This window comes from Mycteria americana, chromosome 9 (genome assembly GCF_035582795.1).
Source record: "Mycteria americana isolate JAX WOST 10 ecotype Jacksonville Zoo and Gardens chromosome 9, USCA_MyAme_1.0, whole genome shotgun sequence".
NCBI classification, from domain to species: Eukaryota; Metazoa; Chordata; class Aves; order Ciconiiformes; family Ciconiidae; genus Mycteria; species Mycteria americana.
In genome coordinates this window covers 485873-504893 of record NC_134373.1, presented here as the reverse complement: position 1 = coordinate 504893, position 19021 = coordinate 485873, and the positions used below count along the sequence as shown (strand labels likewise).

The 19021-nt window shown below is 42.4% G+C and overlaps 1 protein-coding gene across 3 annotated transcripts in view; it reads right to left on the bottom strand.

The window, feature by feature from the left end:
• The window catches only part of ADARB1 (adenosine deaminase RNA specific B1), an 86627-nt gene that overhangs the window by 25487 nt on the left and 42119 nt on the right, over nucleotides 1-19021 (bottom strand). For all 3 annotated transcript variants that reach the window (XM_075512605.1, XM_075512604.1, XM_075512603.1), the window contains 3 exons: nucleotides 12758-13689; nucleotides 3051-3165; nucleotides 185-353 (listed from right to left, as the gene is read on the bottom strand). In XM_075512605.1, coding sequence (XP_075368720.1) covers nucleotides 185-353; nucleotides 3051-3165; nucleotides 12758-13689 — 1216 coding nt within the window. The remainder of the gene's footprint in view (nucleotides 1-184; nucleotides 354-3050; nucleotides 3166-12757; nucleotides 13690-19021) is intronic.

Here is a 19021-nt window from a genome sequence, read left to right as displayed (position 1 = left end):
GACACCCAACTGAATACATATTTTGGTAAAGTCAAACTTTAGGTCAAAGGGCCTGAGTTCTAAATTAAACGTCCTAATGCAACAGGACAAGCGTTTCACATTGAAATAATTAAAACAGATGTTTTACACAGACACCTTTTCAGCTCCGTGTGATCAGCTCATCTTCCTTTTCCCTCCGGCTTACCTTAGATAAAGCTCAAGTTGTGTATACAGAAATTTAAGCAGGCACCGGCGAGATATAATTTCCGCATGGCAATCATTTAATGCAAGACCACGATCACTCATGTATTCACCATTGATACATTTTGTTCCTGTAGAAACACTTATTACCAGGGCATCTTTCACATCTGTACCTGCAAAATAAAATTTCAGGAAGAAGATGCAGTTAAAATCACAAATAATCTAGGAAGTTATGTTCTTGCACAACCCAAACAAGGCTCCTTTTTTTTTGTTTGCTTCTTTCAAAAGAAAAAAAAATGTTTTTTCTTCTGATACTTTCTTTAAAGTGAAAGCTTCGCTCAGCCATACCCTCCCTGTACCAGTACAGTCTATGGTTCTTGTGAGTTCAGACAAGTTAGAAACTGGAAACCTGCAGGGAAAAATGGCTGCTTCAGGAAGAGTTGTTCAAGCCTGAGCTCCAAAGAGAGTGCTTTTGTCCTGAGCCCCAGGCAGGCAGCTAGCTTCCAGCACGTACCTTCTGCTAGCTTCCAGCACGTACCTTCTGGCCACCTATGCAGATACTCACAGCGACTTTAGAAATCAGAAAGGCACTGATTTATTAAAACAGCAACATGTTATGGAAGGGTGTCAAGCCAACAGCAGGAAAGGTAAGACCATGGAATGAGGAAGTTTAAATGCTTAAACCACTGTAAAGCTTATCAGCAGTATAATGCTTCTAGAAGTGTAGTTCTTGGTATTAAATCATTCCATACAATAGAATTAAAAAAATATTTTGGGCGTCTCCTATACAGAGAAGTGTCTTTATCACACACATACAAAAAAAAGGTTAGCTGCATGAAGAATTCAGAAAGACAGGTCAGAATGTTACATGCCTCTAGCAAAACACTCGGCAAAAAAAGCCCCAACAAGCCACACTAATGCCTCTGAAGCTCTTGAGGCCTCACCAGCAAAGGCCAAGCCCTGCCAAACACCTTCTGCTGTCTTCCTCTCACAGAATAGTACTGCAGTATGGAAAAGCAGAAAAACCACTGTCAACACACCCCAAGCACCTAAAGTCGAGGATCCTCCCATAACCACCTGGCTGTGCGATGGCAGTGCTGATATAAGGGGTGTAACTAGTAAGTAGCAAGGGAATTGGTAATTGAGTAATTAAAAAGGTAATTGAGTTTGAGCTCTCACTCCTGATGAAATATACAGCCTTAAAAAAATGAACCTGAGCCCAGCTGCCCCCTCCTGCCCACAGGGCTGGAGAAGACCATGGAGGAGAAGCAGGGAGCCACTTCACTCTATAACACAAGGCTGTGCAATGGGGTCATCTAATTCCAGGGGTTCCCCAGACACATATCCATGCAAAGATGGTTTCTAATTTTGTGTAAAGCTATTTCTTCAGTTAATCAAAATGTATTCACATGTTAATTAAGCCTTAATTCTTTGGTCACATGGCTTTTCTGGGAACCGTGGACACGGGACTGTAATTACAATAAAAACTTGTTAAATATCACAAAATATATTAAATGAAACTACAGCATGTTCCTCACAGTGCTTTGCATTTGGGGCTGAAAAGGTGTTGGTACCACACGAATGTTTTGGCTCTCGCTGAGCAGCGCTTGAGGAGCATCAAGGCTTTCTCTCCAAACCTCCCAAAGGCCAGTGAGCTGGGGGTGGGCAAGGGACCGGGAGGGGACACAGCTGGGACAGCTGAGAGACAGTGACCAAGGGATACCCCACACCATAACTGTTGTGCTCAGCAATAAGAGCTCAGGGAAAGGAAGAGAGGACATTCGAGGTTACAGCATTTGTCTACCCACGAGTCTTCTTGTCCTCCTTCCATTTTCTCCCCATGCCCCAGGAGCAGACAGCAAGCAAGAGGCTGGGTAGGTGTTTGACTGCTAGCTAGGGTCAGCCCACCACGCATATCTTGTGGCTCAGTTTGGGCCACATTGTCCCCTTGTCACACTCCCCTGTCCCTAGAGCATGGAGTTATCATCTACCCTAACCAGCACCCTCAGACCTCTCTGCTCTGTGGAGGAGGCTCCTACAAATACCCTCGCAGAAGGAAAGGGCTGGCGTTGCCCAAATCACGAAGGGAAGACGTACCTTTATCACCGATATCCATCTGACTCATACAACTAATTGGGGACATTTCATGACAGGCCCAAAATTAATGTCCCATCAAGGGTTGAGATGGATTGAACACCAAGATAAATGGTATTAAAGGAAAGGCCTGAGGAAAATTCAGTAGCAGCATGGTCGCAGATCAGCTTAGGGCAGAACTTCGCTGTTTTGGGTGATCTGGCAGAGCACAGATTTCGTGCCAGCAATCAGAGAACCATGACATTACTGCTGTTTGTACATGCACACCAGTGTCAGCTGCCAAAACATAAGCTGCTTTCTTCAGATATTTTTACTAAAATGACTGAGGCACAAAGCACTAAGAATAAAATATAGCAAGAATAACTCTAACAAAGTGCAAAACCTTAAAAACTTGGAAAGCAAGCAGAATTTCTTACATAATACGTCAAAAACCAAGAATGCCATCTGTGTGACCGATGCGGTGAAATTTATTTTAGATTTACTTTCAAAAAGTTGCACAATTAATTTTAAAAGGTACATGTATTTTGCAGACCATGAGTTATCTCAGATGTCTCAATCAGGCAGAAGACAGGAACTCTGTGGAAACAGAAGCATTTGCAGGTCTAATTTTCCTGTAATTATCTTTAGCCAAGATTCAATTGCTACATTTAGTGCACCTTGAAGATTAAAGAGTAAAAATACATTTCAATACAGGTTGACTGAAAAAAGATAGTTTCCTAGAATGCAAACAGAGCTCTCGTACTTAAGCAGTTAAAATAGTACTTTTTTTTCTTTACCTGTTGTCATGACAATTCCAGCAAGGACTTTTCTACGTGCATGTGGAGATGTGAAATTTTCTGTCAAATCACTGAATTTATCTACAACCAAGCGTGCAACAGCATCAGCTAAAACCTGTAGGATCACACAGAAATGCACATTAGAAAATTAAACAAATAATTTAAAAATTACAGCAGTGTTAGGATATAAAGATTTGCACTTTTACATGATTTGACACAATAAATTAAACAAGTTTTTATTGTTCACTTTAAAAATGGACATTGAGGCATCAGCAGTTTGTCAAGGAGGTGGCTGGGTCCAATTTTCCGGCATACTGAGCACTTGCAGCTCTTTATAAGTGGAAGCAGAGCTCTGTGTGCTCCACGTCTATTAAAACAGGGTCACGCAGCCCTAAGCCAAGCATCAAAGTACCTAATGCTCATGATCGTTATGAACATTTGAGGCTTAGGAGAACAACTGGATAGACAGTTAAGTCTATACTTTCATGCTCAAACCTCAAAACACATCATTTCAGTATCCTCAACATTGGACCTGACAAGAAGATTGAAGTGCAAAAACCAGGCTCCTGAAACCAACATGTAAACCTTTTATAACAATCGAATTCATTATCTAGCTATTACACAAATGAGAACAGATCTGTTTCAACACTGGTTAAACACTTTCTATTTCTTATTTTTACAAGACATATACAAATTTAGGAATAGAAAATGTCAATGTATAACCCAAAATAAGCTATCTTAAAATTAGGAAGGATTTATCTCTTTCACCTTCAGGAAAACTTGAATAACAGTCACAGCCTTGTATCTTACCAGCAGCGTTAGCAAGCAACGTCGGTCAGGCTGTAAGGGGGGCTAACTTCTAAGATTAAGGAAAACTTCAAAATACCAGTCCTGCTCTTCTTCAACGACAGTTCAGTTCAACACTGCAGCTATCTCACCTGCTGTTTTTAAGGCAGCTGGAACCATAACAGCTAGAAGAGATGAGTCAAGATCAAATTCTTGAATTTTCACCTGAAAAGAAACTGAAAACCAGGGCAATCTATGCAACAGCATTGCTAGCACAGCTGGTTTTTCCCAAGGGAGTGGCTGAGAAAGGCAAGTTTCATGCTAGACGGCGTGATGAGCGGTCCCCAGGCTGGCAGGAGAGACAGGGCAGCCTGTCCCCACCCATCTTCCACCAGCACCAGGACCGGCGGCCAGAGAGGAGGAGTGGACAGCCGGGGAGGGAGCTCAGGTCCCTCTCTCGGAGCACCAGGCGTAAAGAGCTTGATCTGGTTGTCCGTGCGTTGGCACCCAGCAGTATCTGAGATGTTCTGGGGTAACCACCTGGCCCACAGGCTGACACACCAGAAGGACACAGGTCCTGTGTCATACCTGCCAGCGCCTTGAAGATGTCTTAGATACCCAAGAGCATCCAATGTGGTGCCAAACACACATGTAAGGAACTACATCAAGACCAAAAGGATGCATGTGGCTGAGAGTCTGCTTACAAACTGTCTTTGGGCTCTCAGTAATGGAAGAAGATCACCACTCTCACCCCTCCAGAGGGCCCAAGGCAAATCAACAGGGCTGATGGGCAGCAGTATACAGAGCTTGGGGGCACCCACTTGAAACAGTACAAACTCTTGAACACAATCAGTTCTAAAAACAGACTGCCAGGGTCAAAAGAAAAGAAAGAACAGAAAAAGAGGGTTTGAAGACTGCCAGCCTGATTCACCACCATTTTCCTAACAACGCTCATGAGAACCGACAGCCTAGAAATAACGTGGAGGAGCTCTCAATGTTAACTTCCTTCTGGAAAAGCTTTAGCAGCCAAGGAAGCAATAATTAAAGCTCATGTGTCATGATTTCAGAGCTCGACAGCTTTTTCCAGAATCTGACTGGAGACAGCGACCAGCAGTCAGTGGTGACTGAGGTCACATCTGCACCAAGCGTTGGTCAATGTTTTGTAATTGCACAACTTGTAGAGTCAGAAGACTCTCGACATTGCAAATACAAATTTTCTTTATGCATTTGAATGGACTGCAACTCAGAAACTCTTATCAACAGATTGAGAAACTTTTCAGGAACGCAGTTTTGCTCAGAGGCTACGAACATATCTGGTCAGGCAGTGATTTTCAAAAAAAGTCTTTTTGCTGCTGGACCCAAAATTGTGTTACAATGTGTGCTCTGACAGCACCATGACCATGCAGCACAAAACCTGCATTTAATTGTGCTAGTACTTACCTAATGCAGAAAGCTGAACTTTCTGCAAAGCTGAAAGGTAAATACATGAAAGAAAAATAATGAGCAACAGTTTTATTATCACCCTGGTTTTAGAAACAGAAAAATAATACACAAAAGGCTTAAATGATCAACCTCCCTGCAGTCACACGGGCAGATCACTGCAGGGACAAGAAACAGAGTCCCCATTCCAGTGTTTTATCCATAGCTCCACTGCATAATTACGGATACTGCTTCCCAGCTGGAAGTTTTATGCTCTTATTTCTGTATATATATTTTTTTTTCTGCTCTACCTTACATCACAACGTGCTGGACAGGAGAACTCAGCTGGCAGCTGACAAGCTACCAGGCAATGTGAAATTGTGCTGAATCACATTATAATGGAATATACTAGTGAAACAAACTTTTCCAAATAGGGATGGACCTGATCCACAAAGAGAATACATGCTTCAGAGAGGCTTCAAACCCTGACAGAAAGGCTTGCCATCCAGGTAATAAACAATATGGGTCACCTCTTCTCCAAAAAAAGTGAACATCATGACTGGTAACTGGAGGAGTCTTCTCCAGCAGTGAGCTACACAAAACCACAAAGTTCAGCACATACCAGAAATGGTAATTCCAAAATGCTGAACCAAAACCAACCAGTTGCCAACAGTGAACACAGAGGAACACTTCTTCCAGGATCACCAAACACGGGTAACTCACTACACAGATCCTCAACCTACCTGGCCAAATGGAGGCTGATCTACCGAGGCATGCGATCGCCCATTCCCTCCTCCCTTGAGGAGGTTCTCTTCAAGAGGTGGGAACTGAAACTGCCAGGCGTTTCTGGGAAGAAACCCATGGCCAACTTATCTGCCAATACTGCTAACAAAAAGGCTACCTGAACAGGAGCTGGGTAGGATGCCTGCATACAGGGTGGACACATTAGCTTTTTCCAAAAAGATTTTTTTTTTCACATAGTAAGCAAAGCAGAGGAAACTGTGGTGTTGGTATACAAGTAAGAACACAGTGAGTCCCTCTGGGAAGATGTAAGCTGGCACGGAAGGATGGGATGGGGCTGCATCTCAAACAGCGTGGAACTAAGCTGCTGGCAAGGAAACCTAAAAACGCTTGAATGAACATGAAGCCAGACACTGGGGAGGGCTGATAAGAAGCACTAAGCAGAACTCAAGCGAGACAAAATGACCGCTAGAGATGCAAACAATACAGGAGGAACTGTAGGGGAGGGGGGAAAAAATCACTGCCAGAAAACAGGCAGCTATATTAAAGCTTTTTTTACTCTATTTGATACTCAAGTTGCATGACAACAGTTGGGTGGTGAGGAATAAACACTATTAAATGTCTACAGACTTAGTTACTAAGGTTTTGGTCTTTTATAAGAATACTCACCGAATAAATTAGAAGAATTATCCTTTTCTCCCAGGTGGTCTATTACATTAACATAGTTAAGAGTCACTAAGAGTACGGAAAAGATGGGAATAAGGCAGGCTATGAACAGACCACTGCAGTGCCGGGAACAAGCCTTACTGGCCTAAAATGATGTCCTTACTGTCCCCATCTCAAAACCAAGGACTAGAAGCTGTCTCCACATCAAGCCCAGGCCACTGACCGGTCTGGGCAGGGATCTTTCACTTCTCATTCTGACTCTATTCCCTTTCATATAAGTAAGTATTAATTGGAACAGAAATTGAACTCATATCTCACCTTCCCAGTGAGCGCTCTAACATCTGACAAGCAGTTTCTCTACCCCTGCTCCTGCATTAAATCATTATTCAAAGTTGGGTAATTCAAAAAAGGAAAGACCTAAAATAGCTGACAGTTCGCTCGTTAAGGCACGTGAGCCGAAAGCTATTTTGGGTGCGTTGTTCCTTTCTCTGATGAAGTTACAGTGAATCCACTTCTTTTCTACACATACAGACTGATTTTGGTTAATATATAGCTTGCAGCAATGTTGTAGCAGAACCCCCCTGACCATTCACGTTTTAAAATATTCTGAAGCTGATTAAGTTCAGGTCTGTCTGGATCTGAAGGAAGACCTTGGCAGGCCCCAGAGACCACCCCAGATGAATGCTGGTGAGCACCCGCATGGTGAAACCAAAGGCAGCAGGAGCAGGGGCACTGCATGGGCTGACAGCACCAGGTTCTCACTGGGGACCTGACCCAAGACCTCCCAATCTTTTGTGCTCTCCTTGGCTCTCCAGTGGTCCTTCTCAAGCACAAATGTTCTCCCTCAGCTTTATTTCTTCTTACCTTCACAGTTTAGGGCTTATGTGAACTTTCACGAGCTGATGAGCGGTGGCAGTGCCCACAGCAGGTAAAATCAAGGTCCATTATCTCTCTGACAGTGACCAGCACACACAATTCAGAGAAGGTGCAAACATATCTATGCTAATAAAACAGGGCAATTATTTTCTAGTGCTCCAGAGTTTCCTGTATTTATTTAAAGGAACTGCTAGCTGGCAGTACACTCTCGCCCTGCTTATGCAAATACATCTTTTACATTTCTGCCAATTCCACAGCAATTATTCCAACATATTACTCATTAATTCCAATAAACACATTCTGTATTATCTTTTTGCTAGGTTTGAATCTGTTACATGCTCATTCTCCTGTATACACTAAGCAGTCAATTGCAATAAACTGCCTAGAGCTCTTCAGTACCTCTGCAGAAGCAGCTTTCCCAGATCTCTGATCATTTTCATCATTAATTTGTATACCCTTCCTATATTTGAATACTTCTTTTATAGATTCCCCCTGGAATACTTCTTTTATAGTTTCCCCCTGCCCCAGGTTGAACCAGGATTAACATAGCACTTCAAGTAAAAGTAGCCCTTGCAGTACTGGTTCTCACTCCATTCCTTCTGCGTAACATTTTGTTTCAATGTCTGTCCACAATGATATACAGGATAAATTGAATTTGCAACACAATGAGGTGAATGATTAAAAGTATTCCCTCTAGTGCATTTTTTAAAATGAATTTCATCTGCAGCTACACTGATTATTTGTCTAGCGCAAGTTGCTTTCTCTCACAATAGTCCAGCTTTCACTAATCTAAACAACTCTATTTTTAAGCTTCAATATTTACAATTCCAATTCGCTAACTTCCACCTCTTTGCATCCTGACTAATCAGCTATCTTTTTAAGTAAACAGTTTGAAGAAATCTGGGAAATGTAATTATGAAGCTTACATGGAGGTTTTCCTAACAGAGGCCATCAGTGGCCTAAAGAGGCTGCCTCCACCAGCGGGTTCCTACCGTCTGATGGAAACCATTTCCATCAGTAATGCCGGCAGCCTGGACCAGCAGACTTTACTGAAAGTCACCAAGTGCCCTGGGGCACACGAGGATGCATGCCGCATGTTCAAAACAAACACGATGAGACTCTTCTTCCTGCAATACATACTTAAACAGTGGAACTTATTGCTACAAGGTGCTGTGGAAGCTAAAAGATTACAGAAGTTCAAGAAAGGGTTGAAATTCATGAGAGAAAACAATAATCCATCGAGAACTCTCAGATGGAAAGACACCATTTCTGGCTGAGAAAATCCTTGAGACACAAGCTGCTGAAGGTTAGAAGCACATACTGGGGAAGCACTGCTACCAATATGCCCCTTTCTCAGTTTTTTTCAAGGCGTTTGGTACTGGCCTGAGTACTTCTTTTAGGGACAGCACCATCCCACCTTTGACAGAGGTGTGAGACCCCTCATGGCCTTCCTTGGGAAGCAGGCAGCATCTAAGGGAAAAGAAAAATAGGAGAGAAAACAAGTGATCTCTGGGAGGCTTCTCTCTGGGTGATAAAGAAATCAAAAATGAAGAAATAGGGAAGTCCAACAGAGCATCTGCTGCTCCTGAGATGTCCAAGGACGTCCTTGTTCCATCTCCTGAGATCACCAAGGCGCTGCTCAGCGGCAGGACCAGCTCCGTGGGTGGAGAAAGCTCCTGCTTCCCAGTGCTGGGGCTGCTGGCAGGGACGTGGCACTGGGGACAGGATAATGTGCGAGAAGGAGCTTTTGCCTGGCCCAGCGTGGCTCTTGCTGTGGTTGAGTGCTCAACGATACTCTTTTCCCTAGAAATCAGATTTGGACTTTGCACTAACAGTTTTCAAAAACCTGGTCACATCGACTTCCACGCTTCATCTATAAATGTGCGACCCCTTTGTTTTCAGAAGTGATTTTAAAAGACTGTTCACATTTCACTGTCTTCTCCAGTTCTCACCACCTACCAACTCTGCAGACTTACGACAAGCCATGCGCTTAAACTTTTTAATGATATTAATCTAAGTATGCTGAAACATGTAGTTTTCTTCCATGGAAAAGAATAAAACTTGAAGGACACACATTTTAGAGCCCTTGGTACGTCCGGTGGCTTATTGCAGAATACAGGTCACCCCCTTGCATTGAGGGGTGGGAGGTGAAGTGAGGATGGCTATCAATTTACAAAGTGTAGCTAACCATAAAAGGATTTTCTTTGTTTTGGAGAGGCAGGTTCCTATAATGCAAGACTGACAACCTCTTCTATTTTAACACACTCGTTGCCAAGGTCATAAATGCATGAGGGCTGGTTTTTTCAGCAGTGCATTTTCATCTGCTCTGAGGCACACGTTGAGTGACTTACTGGCTTTAACTCACTTTCCCAGCAAAGAGATTTTCCTCACCACAGGCAACATTGCTTCGTCCCTCACAAAAGGTCAAGCTGTAAGCAAGCAGATAAGCTTGCTTTGCAGAGACTGGTTTTAAATGTATTAAACCACAGGATCAGCACCTCGATGACCCACTCTAAAGACCATAAGATTATACCTGCGCCCATTTTATAAGCTGATTTCTGATGTCAACTGCCCTTCCGTACCATTTGATAGCTTGCACGTGTATTTCCGCATTTAATTTTCTCCAGAGTGCCTGCGGCTATTGGGAGGCGTGGGATCACGGATACGCGTTTCAGCCAACACTCACGACCACCACTGGAGCAGGGATCATCTCTCCTCTGCTCTCGACTCTTTCCGCTCTATCGCTTTTTCTTACAAGGCACCACAAATTACCACACCAGCTACAGACAGGTTTTGAACCTGCCACCCAGGCAGTCAATTCCAACACCTGCATTGGCACAACCACACTGCACATTTATTATTTCCACTGAGCATTTGGTATTTGGATTTTTCCTCCCCTTGCATGTTTCTAGCTTCCATTTTATTCCAACCCAATCAGCATTTTATTTGGTCTATGGGTTATAACAAATCCTATCCTCATTTACATCATTCCCGTACTCTCCAATGTTTGTGACTTCACCCACTTTAGGATTATCTCCAAAGTTAACACCTTTACACATCCTGAGTAAACACTCTGTAAAAACATAAAACCACCACAGAGTCAAAAAAAAAAAGAAGATAAATAAAGCAGGACCTGAAAACATCACAAAAGCTTATATCCTTATTAATCATTAAGAGATACCAGACCAAAATCACTAATATGTAACAGACCTTGATATAATTCCAATAACGTGACAGCTAGTTATAATTAAAAGCAGAGTACAACATAGCAAAGTGCAGAAAGGACAATGACGTCCTGACGACAAGCTGATCAAAAGCCTCTGAATAAATAACTGACTTTGAATTGGGTCTACATGAGGCAGTACCAGCAACCTCCCCCTTCCCACCCAGTGTATTGGGCATTACTCCTAAAGCCCACCGGGTTCTCCTCCACGCCGGAGCAGCCTTTTTCGATGCACACCTATAAGACAAGTGAAATCAAGCTAGCCAGCTAGCCCTGGGGCATGCTTTGGTGTACACAATATGGGTATCAAGGTCAGTGTAGGAGCATGGGAAAAAATTAAAAATAGTGTTTGCATGGGTTGCTTTTTTGTTATTTAATACCGTACCCTAGGCTCGAGTGCCCTGATCATCCCATAAGCTCTGGGACAGCTACCTGGGACTCAGTCAAAACCTGGCAAGGCAAGGAGCTCAGAAAAATGCAGCACTGCCCAGCGGTCCATCCAAGTCCCTTAAGGAAAAGAGCCTGTGCAAGCTGTTATACGCTGGGCTGCTGGGCGGAGAAACAACGTCACCCTCTTAGAATGACACCTCTTTCACGTCTCACCTCGTGCTCTTTCCCACTTCCCTATTCCAGTTCCAATTTTCACCATTTTACTGATTCAAGAACTAATAACACAAATTACTGGCAGTGAAATTTTTTTGGTGTCTGGGGCTAAATCTACTTTTAAAAGCACAGCAGAGAATGCAGTCTGAAATTACTGAATCTACTGAAGAAATCGTAACTACCTGAAATAGCATGAGCTATTTCAAATAGATTTGAAAATGAAGGAAACATTCATCAGTAATGCAGTAATTGTGCATCATTAAAAAAGAAAGCATATACGATGCATGTTGTCCATACATTTTGAGAAAACAACATACTGAAAACAGTCACAACATCTAGTTATGCTCTTCAACCCCACGTTATCAAATCAGACCAGTATCCTACAATTTTAACGAAGTCTAAAAGAATGTTTTTGAGATAGAAAAGGTCAAAGCCTTGAAATTCTCATAATAAACAGATAGAAAGTTGCAAAAAAGTCACAGGCAAGTATTTGAATTTAGACAGGCATATAATATCATTAAAAAGACCCAAGAGATAGAGTAGAAAGAGGGTAGTCCAACAATCATTACTGTAGTTTGACTGGGGAGAAACACGAGGAAGAAAATAAGGGAGACTTCTTCTTCATTAAAAAAAATAAAAAATTACTCCATTCTAGCTACTTTACATTTCTGGTCTATGTCTGGTATGTTTGATACTTTCCCTAGGTCATTAATTATTTGATTTAAACTATTTCTCATCCAGATTTACTTGCCTAAGTAACTTACATATACTTATTAACTAATTTGATTAGAGTACAATCCTTTAGATGACAGCTATTTAACGTCTTGGATACATGCACTGCGAGTGTGTTGTTTATTTAGACCCTGGAAATAAGTGGCGACTGCAGCCGCCTCACTTAATCTGTCCTTGACTTCCATTAGTCAGCTCTGTCAATGCCAACAATTTCAGTTTGCAGAAGAGAACGATTTTCTTCTCTGCTAAAAACTGTTGTATCAAATAATAATTTTACTTAAAGTAGTAATTCTGACTTGAACTCCATCTAAGTCTTGCTGCCTAAGACGAGCAAGATGCAATTCAACCTTTCCTCAGCACAAACCATAATCCAAGCTGGCACTGCACTGGGCTCAGTGCTCTCTTACGTGACATGATCGAGGCTGAAAGCATCAGCAACAAAGCCGCCTCTCTGTCCAACAGAATACAAAGAGTTCATGCAATTGTCAGAAGCCATAAGTGGATAAATCACCTAGTACACATACATGTATATATATGCACACACACATCTACAGACGCAGAATAAACAGCAGAAACGCTGTTCAAGCTGACTCCATACACATGACTTGGCTACTCTTGGTCATTACCCAAAGACATCAATAAAACCCAAAGGGCTTCTCACCTGTGGCAAGTGTAACTGGAGCCCCTCGCTGGGAATGGGCTGTCGAGACGGGGTCTGGTCCAGCTGCATGTTAAACAAGGATGCCAGAGCCGACTGAGCGGCCCGAGCTTTTGCCAGCTTTTTATTCCTTCCCGAGCCTTCAAAAGTCTGACCGTCCACCGCCACAGCCATGACAAAGTTTTTGGCATGGCTCTCCCCGCTCTCTGAGAGAAACTCGTACTTCAGCCCCGGCCGCAGCTCATTGAGGATCATGACAGGGTTCTTCCCACTGGCGGAGGGGTAGGGCGATGGTGTGGGGAGAGGTGACTGGGAAAGGCTGCTGGCTACGGCAGACGATGGCAAACCGTAGTCCCCACTAGAGCTAAAGGACCCATCCCCATTGGACCCTAGGTAAAAGGAAGCATCGGAAGGGACCGGCGTTTCGAACCCATTGAAAAGGGTGTCAGGGAAGTCCGCTTGGTCAGAGGTGAAGTCCGTGTTGACCGACAGAGTCCTTCCCATTGCCAGGTGGGCTTCTGAGGCGTTAGGAAACTGGACAAAAGACCGCAGAGCCTTCTCAGCGGCATGAAGCTTGGCTTTCTTTTTCGTCGGGCCAGACCCCTCAAATACCTGCCCGTTGACTTCGACTGCCATCACGAACATGGGGGCATGGACCGGCCCTGTCTGGGACAGGAGTTTGTACTGTAAACCGGGTTTAATCTCATTAAGTTGCATCAGGGCATTCTTTGGCAGAACGGGGCCGGGTGTTTTCTTCCTCTTCTTCGGGCGAAATTTGGAGTGGCCATTGTTGCCCTCCTCCAAAGGACGCTTTCTGCTGCTGCTGCCACCGCCATTGGAGAGCTGCGTCCCCTCCCCGGCGCCTTGCCCACCGCCGTCCTTGGGGGGAACGTTGTCCACGTTGCGGTTTTCTTTAACATCGGTGCTGCTCGAACCTGCGGTGCCCAGAAAGAGTAACTTACAATGCCTTCGTTGCAGGACCTTGTAAATGCAAAATTTATAGATTCCTTTATCTCTCTTTGTAACTGGTTAAGTGATGTGTGCTCACAGGTTAAATGTTTTGCAATACGATCAGAGATAATGATAATGGAATACAACCTCTCGATAATTCAAGACATAACACACTCGAATGATTTTCAACTACGCGTTTGATACAATCATATAGTAAAAAAACCACTGCAGCTTTTGTTTTTTAATTGCATTTAAATCACGCTGGAACAAAACTTTTACTGATAAGTTACATTTGGCCTGAAAAATGCTTTAAACCGAAATGTAAGTTATAGTAGCATATGCCTATAAAACAAAGAACTACCATTAGTAAAATAAAAATGGATGCTTAAGACCAGTACTAGGAGACAGATATTTAATTCTACTTTATTCTTATTTTAGTCATGTTACTTTTTTTTTTCTCAGTGATTTTAGTTGCTCAAATTGAGAAATGACATAAATAAAACCTGAGCCATGAAAAATCAGGCAGCTCTTTGGTAGGCACCGTGACTGAAGAGCGTTTGAGTGCTTTTGTTTCTCTTTAGCTATTCCATATTCTCTGAATTCAATTCTTTTTTACGCCTTTCCTAGATGTTCATTTCACCTCACCCCAATTTGCTCAGGAACTACAGCTGCCGGCTGTGCCAGCGTGACCACAAGACTACTTTAGTATTTCCATGCAGCCTTCTATTAAGAAATCTTATATTTGTCATTTACAAGCTATTTTATAATCCCTTGCAAAGAAAGAAAACAGCTGTCACAGAGTTACAAACTCAAAAATCAGGATAAAAGTCCTCTCTTAAGACTATGCAGAATACAAGGAGTGTGACAAAAGCTGCGCAATCACAGTGATGATACTTTAATGGGGAAAAAAAGGCATTGTAATATTAATTTAATGATTTATTTTCTAAAGTAGAAAGTTGGGGTAATGATATGTCAGAGGTATATTTAAAGAATTATATTTGCTATAACTGCAAAGACCTCATTTTTACCCTGATAAAGAAACTAAGGAAATTCATTATTTGTGCTTTATACTGGCATTTGTGAATGAAAAGGCAAATTTAGTAGGTCAAGTATTTCTAACTCTTCTGTTCCAAAACTTCAAAATATCTATATTACATCTACACTGATACTAGGTGATAAATGTTAATTGAAATGAGAGCAAGCCAAGGTGGAAGCTCTCTTTCAGAGTGACAAATTTCAGCCACACTTTTAAGTCTTCCCTAACAATCCCCTACCAGGCACACATCACTTCGCCCAGGTTACAAAGCTGATGGAATGGTTACTAAATTTTCATTTATAACATCCTCCAGCAAAAGCTCGATAGGTTACTCCTTTCGGTGCTCGAAGAGAAAAAAAGAAGAAAAAAAAAGATCAAAAGAAAAAGCCAAAGTAGGAACACATTTTGTTAAATCACAGTAGCGCAACAAAGAATTGTACAGTACACTAAATTCCAGTCAATTAAATGCCATCAAGAATGAAACACTAAATATTCTGAAGCATTTCCTTGCTAGAAATCTGCTAAATTCAATAAAGCATCTCTTGTTATGTTCAGCCACAAATTATATTGCTTGCAGAATGTGTGCTGTAGGGCCACAACCGTCAATACACAGTGTTCATGCATACATATTCTTTATATACATATGCGTGTGTGTGTATATATATACGGTGAAGGAGTCTAAGGACAATAGAGTGAATTTTTAAATCTTTCCTTACAGTGAGTTTCTTACCCGAAGCTGTAATCTCCAAAAATTACATCTCATCTAAAACACCATTTCTGGAACACTGCTCTTACTAGCGGCACCAGAATTTGCTATCAACCAATATGACTTTTAGGCTAAACAGAAACGATTTAGTTAACATTAATTAATGGCCTCTGTTTTTATCTTTCTTTTTATATGAAGACTACTGTCAGTGCCTGTGGAAACCACAGAGGGAAAATACGAGTTGAACAGACTCCAGCTGAACGTAAAAAAAAAAAAAAAAAGAACTTTTGCATGTAAGTACAGCAGCTGGAGGAACTCCTTAATCCATCTCACAACAAAGGTAGGGGAAACGATGCCCTAACAGAGAGGGGGGACTTGTAGGAAGCAGGAAAGAAACTTGCACGCTTACTTTGTCTCAATAAGAAAGAAGGGAAGAAAACTCCTCCTTCCCTGAGAGCTACTAGGCTTGTTAGCTTTGGAGAACCTGCAGGGTGGAAGCAACTAGGAGAGAAAGCCAGCAGGGAGCTGGCAGCCCGAGTCAAACCCAGAGACCACGAAAGTAGGCAAGTTTCTACATTGTGGAGGTGATCCAAATCCAAGCTTTGCACGTGATGGAAAGGAAAATACTTTCCGAATGAACCAGAAGGACCCGGATTTGTTTCAATCCACAGAGTCAGTGGACTGCAAGAAAGAGCAACTGCTTCTCAGGCTGAGGGTGAAGATGTGCTTTCGGTCCTTTTCTCTAGCCTGTCCTGCCCAGCAGTGGTGAGGTCCTCTAATTACCTTAGGGCTGGAGAAGATCTGACAGATTAGTCAAAAAGTAAGATTAGCTATCACCACCTGTTAAAGTCAGAGAAGTCATCTTGTTTAATCTTGCCCATATTCAGACATGGAGTAACTCCTCCAGCCCAGCCTCTCCCCGCTGTTCAGAAACCGCTCTCCCTTTTCCAGGCATCTCACCTTGTTAGAGAAGTTAAGAACGGCCTTACTAGCTCATCCTCACCTCGCCCAGCTCCCTCCCTGGGACAGGGCCACCAGCAGACCCCAAGAGAGTATAAAACCAGAGCAAGGACGCAGCGGCCCTTCCCCAGGGCAGCCTCTCAGCCTGCAGGGAACCACAGCTCTGGGCTGTCCCAGAGAGCATGGCAGGGAGCCACCCATGGGTTTGTGTCCCCCCCAAATTTTTCTAATTGCTATTCAAGACCCCATAAACCCTTGGTATCCACAATGTCCTGGGCAATGCGTTTCACAGTTTCATTACACATTGCACGAAAACATCTCCCATTGCTTGTTTTGAACCCCCATCCGCCAGTCTCACCTAATACATCTGTTGTTTTTTATTTGCTATTTTTTTCAATTTGATGATTCCAATGTTGAACACCCTGTGCTGCTCATGATTTTACAGATGTCGCTAGTACTTCAACCTTGTCATCCCTCCTCTACACCGCAGGGTTCTAACTGTCCCTTGTCCTGAGGTCATCCTCTTCTTCTCACAGCAGCTCCTTATTTCCCCGCATGCTTTTTGACGCGGGAGGAGCGGACCCACAGGTGGATGCACTGTATATTTGCTCTTCTTGCTCTATTCCGCAGTCTTTTTCATCCTGGTAATACGCTGTTTGAGAGACTGTAAGACTTTGGGGAGTCTCTCACTCATTCCCAAGAGAATGAGGGAGGGCGTCTTCACCCCCGAGAGCTCTGGCTGATTCAGGATCCCATCATAGCTCAAGCTGGGAGCATCAGTACTCAAAAGGAGCAAAATTGTGTTGCTCTAAAGCAGAGGTCATGGCAGACGTGGACCACCACTCCATGCATGTTCTAAAAAACAGTTTAGATCATTTCAAAGTCTATCGGTCTGATTTGGAGACCAGTATTAAGCTTTGTGCTGCCAGCATCACAGTTAAAATAAGGCAGGAAAATGAGACCTGTGAATGTTAAAACACTCTTAGAAAGTATAAAGCATAGGAGAGAGCTCGCAGAAGAAAAAACCAACACCATCTGAATTATTAAAAAAAAAAAAATCTGCATTCAGTAACGGATGCTCTTCATGATCCTTTTTTCTTTTTTATTAAACTTTTATTGGGGTTGGCAAGTGACCGTATGTTAACATCATACGTCTTTGCCTCAGAAAGTTTACACAGTCTTGGTGGATCTCCTTACGTACCCAAAAATCAAGATGTTTAAAACCAGCCTAATCCTAGATTTTAAATATACTTTCAAGTCTATGCATTTTCCAGTCTTTAAAGAAGTTTTCAAGGAATGAATCCTTTAGAGAGCCCTTTCAGGTCCATCACGGCTGCTGTGTATTCAACACTTTGAAGTAGCATTAATACAGATATGAACACTTGATAATGGGATCCTGTTTTCTTAAACATTAATACTACTCATGATTTAAGAACAAGACATTTTTCATAAGACTAGCTTATTTTCTAGTCACTAAAAATAGTTAGCAGCTTTGACTAGAGGTTTGACTGATATCTGTGGAAGCTGCCTCAATAAAAATCATAGCTGACGGTACCACATGCCAACAACTTCAGTGGAAGAGAAGTCCTGCCCCAAAATCTGGTTTGAGAGGCTGACAAACCCAAGAGCACTGGAAGAAGGAAAGAGGCACAGGAAATTGTCATGCCAGCAAAGAAAGAAATCTTCCGTCCAAGTGTGTTGGTTTATTTTTTGTTTTATTCCCTGTAATTAAAAAGTGTCTGTAATTAAGACACTTTATCCATTGGGGAACTTCCATTACCTGCTTGCTGAGAGAACACTCTCCCTGCTCTGTCTGATCTGGAGCACACTTAATTAAATGTAGATGACTCTCAGCTGAACTGAAAGATGCTTCTAGCTACCCCTTATACTGCTGCTCTCATTTACTGGCCTGGGGAAATTCTAAGTCAGTCAGTCATTTTTTCATAAAAAACAGGCAGAAAAAACACACGTGATCTCTTCTAAGCATCTTTTTAGAAAAAGGGGGAAAATGATCAAAGAGAAAGGTCAGGATGGCCACATGCTAGTGTCCCAAGTGTTCTGCAAAATGCCCCACCTCTCCCTTGCCTGTAAGGTAATCGATAAGGATAGGCAACAGGGTGAATTTACACCTAGCAAATTATTTATTTCTATTGTATTGATGCTTCTGCAGGGCGCTCTGATTTGATGCTGAGATAATATGCAGATGGGCTTCCGGCACAGATTCCTAGGGCATTCAGAGTGCTGCAGACATACCCTCCATGCAAAGCAACAGAAAACCAAATAAAAACATTCTAAAAAATAAAAAAGTATTTCCCCAAATCTCTTGTAACATCTTCTTTATGTTCAACGGATAAAGGAGGAAGACCTTAAAACCTGAAGTCTGAAACATTGTATTTTCTCAGGGATATTAATGTAACCTCATCACTGTCTTACATTTCAGCTGAACCAATACAATATTAATTCTGGCTTCTGCAGAGCAATTCTAGTTATGCAACTGCAAGCTACAAATATTGCATATGCCCACCTTCCTTTCCTGTAAGATACTTCCCCAAAAAGGAGTTACATAAAATAGTAAAAAATTTAATAGGCAACTTCTGGTATCACACTCCAGAAT